Source organism: Erinaceus europaeus, unplaced genomic scaffold (assembly GCF_950295315.1).
Source record: "Erinaceus europaeus unplaced genomic scaffold, mEriEur2.1 scaffold_335, whole genome shotgun sequence".
In the NCBI taxonomy this organism is placed as follows: domain Eukaryota; kingdom Metazoa; phylum Chordata; class Mammalia; order Eulipotyphla; family Erinaceidae; genus Erinaceus; species Erinaceus europaeus.
In genome coordinates this window covers 2,123-4,109 of record NW_026648143.1, presented here as the reverse complement: position 1 = coordinate 4,109, position 1,987 = coordinate 2,123, and the positions used below count along the sequence as shown (strand labels likewise).

At 71.4% G+C, this 1,987-nt stretch overlaps 1 protein-coding gene across 1 annotated transcript; it reads left to right on the top strand.

The window, feature by feature from the left end:
- The first annotated feature begins 430 nt into the window (after positions 1 to 430).
- Positions 431 to 1,489, top strand: FGF4 (fibroblast growth factor 4). Its single transcript, XM_007518808.2, has 3 exons — positions 431 to 731; positions 856 to 959; positions 1,312 to 1,489. The coding sequence occupies exons 1-3, from the start codon at positions 431 to 433 to the stop codon at positions 1,486 to 1,488; spliced, it is 582 nt and encodes a 193-aa protein (XP_007518870.2). The 3' UTR covers position 1,489.
- The last annotated feature ends 498 nt before the right edge of the window (positions 1,490 to 1,987 follow it).

Here is a 1,987-nt window from a genome sequence, read left to right as displayed (position 1 = left end):
GGCCGGGCGGGGAGGCTCCCAGCTCCGCCGGCCCTTGAGCGCGCGCCGGGCCCCGAGACCCCCAGGCCTGCGCCCCCTGCTCTGAGCCCAGCTCTCCCCGGGCCTGCACTCCGGGCCTCTGCGCCCCCCGGCTCTGCTGTGAGTCCCCCGGGACCTACGACCCTCGGCTTTGCGTTCTGGACCTGCTCCCCTGACTCTGAGCCCCCCCGGCTCTGCTGTGAGCCCCCCGGGACCTGCGGCCCCCGGCTCTGCGTCCCCGGCTCTGCGCCCCCCGGCTCTGCGCCCCCCGGCTCCGCTGTGAGCCCCTGGACCTGCCCCAGACCCCACCTCCCCGGGCTCTGAGACCCCGGCCCTGGGCCCCTGGACCCGCGCCCACCCCCGCTCGGCTGCGAGCCCCCAGCCCCCGCGCCCCGTCCCCGCCCCCGTCGGCATGGGGGGGCCCGGGGCGGCCGCGCTGCTCCCCGCGCTCGTGCTGGCCGTGCTGGGGGCCCCCGCGCCGCTCGCCAACCGCACCCGGGCGGTCGCGGAGCTGGGGCGCGGCTGGGACAGCCTGGTGGCCGGCTCGCTGGGGCGCCTGCGGGCGGAGCAGCCCCCCGTGCAGGGCGGGGCCGGGGACTACCTGCTGGGCATCCGGCGGCTGCGGCGCCTCTACTGCAACGTGGGCATCGGCTTCCACCTGCAGGTGCTGCCCGGCGGCCGCGTGGGGGGCGTGCACGCCGACACCGCCGACAGTGAGTGAGCCCGGGAGGGAGGGAGGGGGGGCGGGCGGGGGCAGCCCCCCAGGGACGGGCCACCCGGAGGAGGGTGCGGGGACGGGCCGCGGGGCGCCGCCCGAGTGACCGCCCCGGTCCCCAGGCCTGCTGGAGCTGTCGCCGGTGGAGAGGGGCGTGGTGAGCATCTTCGGGGTGACCAGCCGCTACTTCGTGGCCATGGACGACAAGGGCAGACTCTACGGCTCGGTGAGGAGGGGGCCGGCGCTGGCGGGGGTGTCCCCAGGACCCTCTGAGGCGGGGGTCGCCTTCTCTCCAAAGCGCCCTGGCTGGGAGACAGCGGTCAGCCCTGCTGGACCAAGGGGTGCAGCCTCCCGACCCCCGCCCAGCAGATTCTCCAACCTGGGGCTTTGGAGGGGCTCCCTGGAGGCCCTGCAGGGGTGCGGGCAGGGACACACATGGGGGCGGGGTTTACACCTGCCGGCGGAGAGGACTCGCGCGGCGGGGTCTCAGCCCTGGAGGGAGGGGCAGCCCCCGACCCTGGAAGCCCACCGCCAGGGGCCCCTGGCCAAGGGGTGACGCCCCTCTCCTGCGCCCCTAGCCTTTCTTCACCGAGGAGTGCATGTTCCAGGAGACCTTGCTCGCCAACAACTACAACGCCTACGAGAGCTTCCCGCACCCCGGCCTGTTCATCGCCCTCAGCAAGAACGGCAGGGCCAAGAAGGGCAACCGGGTGTCCCCCACCATGAAGGTCACCCACTTCCTGCCCAGGCTCTGACCCGCCCACCCCAGACCTCCCCATGCCCCCTGGTGCACTTTCTAATAACTCTGGACTGTGGGACCTACCCAGCTGGTGCTAGACGCGGATCTATTTAAGTTCATTATTTAAACGTGTATATAGACCCCCATCAGATTATTTATGCCCCGCCAGGCTTGGCGGGTTTGATGATTTTTCTTGGGAAGACAAGCGGAGGACACGCAGTGAAGACAGACCCCAGGCCTCTCCGTGGTCCGTGGCCACAGGCCCCCATTTGTTGAGAAGCAGCTCTGTGTCTCTGGAGGCCAGGTTGGGGGGGTCTCCTCCCACCTCCCGGGGTCCCCCTTAGTGCAGTGTCGCCCTTGGCCTCGAGGTATCCGGTATCCGCTTACCCCGACCAGAAGCTCTGCCGGGACTGACCTTTGAGCGGTGCTGCCATCAATCTCCAACGGCTCCATCGGCTCCTGGGCCCATGAGCCCCGAGGCTTCTGTAGAATAGACGCGGGAGAGGGAGGACAAC

Excerpts from the sequence above, each read along its gene's own strand:
- FGF4 (XM_007518808.2), top strand. The coding sequence starts at position 431 with ATGGGGGGGCCCGGGGCGGCCGCGCTGCTCCCCGCGCTCGTGCTGGCC. Across the intron at positions 732-855 it reads GCACGCCGACACCGCCGACA|GCCTGCTGGAGCTGTCGCCG; the intron begins GTGAGTGAGCCC and ends CCCGGTCCCCAG. Across the intron at positions 960-1,311 it reads AGGGCAGACTCTACGGCTCG|CCTTTCTTCACCGAGGAGTG; the intron begins GTGAGGAGGGGG and ends CTGCGCCCCTAG.